The 2,333-nt window shown below is 40.6% G+C and overlaps 1 protein-coding gene across 1 annotated transcript in view; it reads left to right on the top strand.

Annotated features, from left to right (window-relative positions):
• The window catches only part of GADD45A (growth arrest and DNA damage inducible alpha), a 3,069-nt gene extending 1,126 nt beyond the window's left edge, over positions 1-1,943 (top strand). The window contains exons 3-4 of the mRNA XM_029945817.1: positions 4-171; positions 1,262-1,943. Coding sequence (XP_029801677.1) covers positions 4-171; positions 1,262-1,375 — 282 coding nt within the window. The 3' untranslated portion in view covers positions 1,376-1,943. The remainder of the gene's footprint in view (positions 1-3; positions 172-1,261) is intronic.
• Positions 1,944-2,333: the final 390 nt, after the last annotated feature.

The raw sequence follows: 2,333 nt of genomic DNA, 5'->3' as shown, positions 1-2,333 counted from the left end.
CAGATCCACTTCACCCTGATCCAGGCGTTCTGCTGCGAGAACGACATCAACATCCTGCGCGTCAGCAACCCCGGCCGACTGGCCGAGCTCCTGCTCCTGGAGCCCGACGCCAGCCCGGCCGCGAGCGAGGGCGCCGAGCAGCCCCCGGACCTGCACTGCGTCCTGGTGACGGTAAGCGAGGGGAGGCTGCGGGCCGGCCGGAGTTGAGAGTTCTGGAGGGAAGTGAGCGAGCGAGAGCTCAGAGTCGCCCGACTGCAGATCTGGAATGAGGGGGAGGGAAGAGCGTGGCTGCCTTTGCCCCATTAGAGTGTGGCTGGACTTTCAGCCGAGATGTGCTAGTTTCATCATCAGGATTTTCTCTGGTACAGAACATGTCTAAGCACGTTGGAGGCTGCCAGCAGCGGAAGGGATCCTTGTGAGTCAGCACTGTCAGCCCAGCTACTCCCTACCTACGTCTGCACTCCCTCCCGTGACTAATTCCTTTAGTAGGGCAGATTAGATAGAGCCAAATAAATTCCTGGCTCACCCTCATTAAGGAGTCAGCTTCATTCTCCGCCACTCAGAGTTAAAAATAGAAACGGTGTAGGAGACAGACCTTATTAATTCCCTAGAAATCCGTGAAGAGGATAGAGTGGCTGTTTGTTCTTTGCAGTCTTGCGTTTTTTTAACGGGCCTTTTTTTATCCCTGATAAAAAAAAACCTTTGGTAGATAAATAACTTGTGTTTTCAGAGGTCATATGATAGCTTTGTCTTTTTACATTTTACTCTTTTTGGCTGGTCTAGTTAAGTGGCAGCCTAATCATTTTGCTACTCCTGAAAATTCCGACTCTGTCTTTGGGAGGATAACAGGTGGCAATTCTAGTTAACTTTCTGCAGCTCTCATCGCATTGTACAGAGCATGGAAATAGTCCTCAGAGTTGTTTTCACTCAGGTCTCTTCCACAGTACAACTTTGGTAGGACAAACCTGTGAATGATAATGTCATGCAAAACTAAATAAATACCATGCAAATATATAAATTATGGTTCAGAGGGTTGCAGGCATTCAAACTTTGCAGAGTATGGTTTAGTGGAGAACTACGCTTAGTGGTTTTGCAGGACCAACTACCTAGAAGAAGGCTTATTTTTTATGGTTGTAACTGGTCTCTATGTCACACAGCTAAACTATAGAATGTTGAAGATACCCTCCTCTCAAAATGAGTGTAATTATTAGCAAATACTGATATTTTTTTTAATAGTGAATTTTTCTCAATTTGTTTCCAGAATCCACATTCATCACAGTGGAAGGATCCTGCCTTAAGTCAACTTATTTGCTTTTGCCGGGAAAGTCGCTACATGGATCAGTGGGTTCCAGTGATTAATCTCCCTGAACGGTGATGGCATCTGAATGAAAATAACTGAACCAAATTGCACTGAAGTTTTGAAATACCTTTGTAGTTACTCAAGCAGTTACTCCCCACACTGATGCAAGGATTACAGAAACTGATGTCAAGGGGCTGAGTGAGTTCAACTACATGTTCCGGGGCCCGGAGATAGATGACTTTGCAGATGGAAAGAGGTGAAAATGAAGAAGGAAGTGGTGTTGAAACAAATACAAGTCAAAAGGAACAAAAATTACAAAGAACCACGCAGGAAGGAAAACAAACTATGTATTAATTTAGAATGGTTGAGTTACATTTAAATAAACCAAATGCGATTTGTTAAAGTTCAAATGTGCAGCAGTAGTTTGGGTATTTTTGGTTTATATGCCCTCAAATAAACGAAAAACAGAAAGGGTTGATCCTATTTTAAAACCATATTTTATTGTATTTTGATGAGATGTTAAATTCTCAAAGTTTTATTATAAATTGTACTAAGTTATTTTATGACATGAGAAGTTATTTATGCTATAAATTTTTTGAAACACAATACCTACAATAAACTGGTATGGAATAATTGCATCATTTCTGAATGTGTGCTTTTGTTTCTTTTAACTTGGAATGTATTTTAAATACGTTTTTTATATGGAAAAATTAAAACCCGTATGAAATCATATCTATCGTATATGTGTGTATCTGTATATATAGATAGATATCTGGTGTGTGTATATATATGTTTTTTCCACTTTTAACCATTTGAGCTGGATGGGGCATAATTTTATTTTTTATTTATTTAACAGACATTTTACTAGTGCTCTATCTACACTCTACCTACACTCTCTCTACTTCTGTCCAAAGTCAGAAAACCAAAGGTGATTTTTAAGAGGAGTTGGGGGTGGCAGGGAAAAGTAGTGTTAGAGATTATTCTGGCAAAATCTGAGTAATTACAGTTCAGTGATATTAATGTTATAAGAAGA

Source organism: Suricata suricatta, chromosome 8 (assembly GCF_006229205.1).
Source record: "Suricata suricatta isolate VVHF042 chromosome 8, meerkat_22Aug2017_6uvM2_HiC, whole genome shotgun sequence".
Classification (NCBI taxonomy): domain Eukaryota; kingdom Metazoa; phylum Chordata; class Mammalia; order Carnivora; family Herpestidae; genus Suricata; species Suricata suricatta.
The sequence above is the reverse complement of the archived record's forward strand: the minus strand, read 5'-3'. Positions and strand labels throughout refer to the sequence as shown.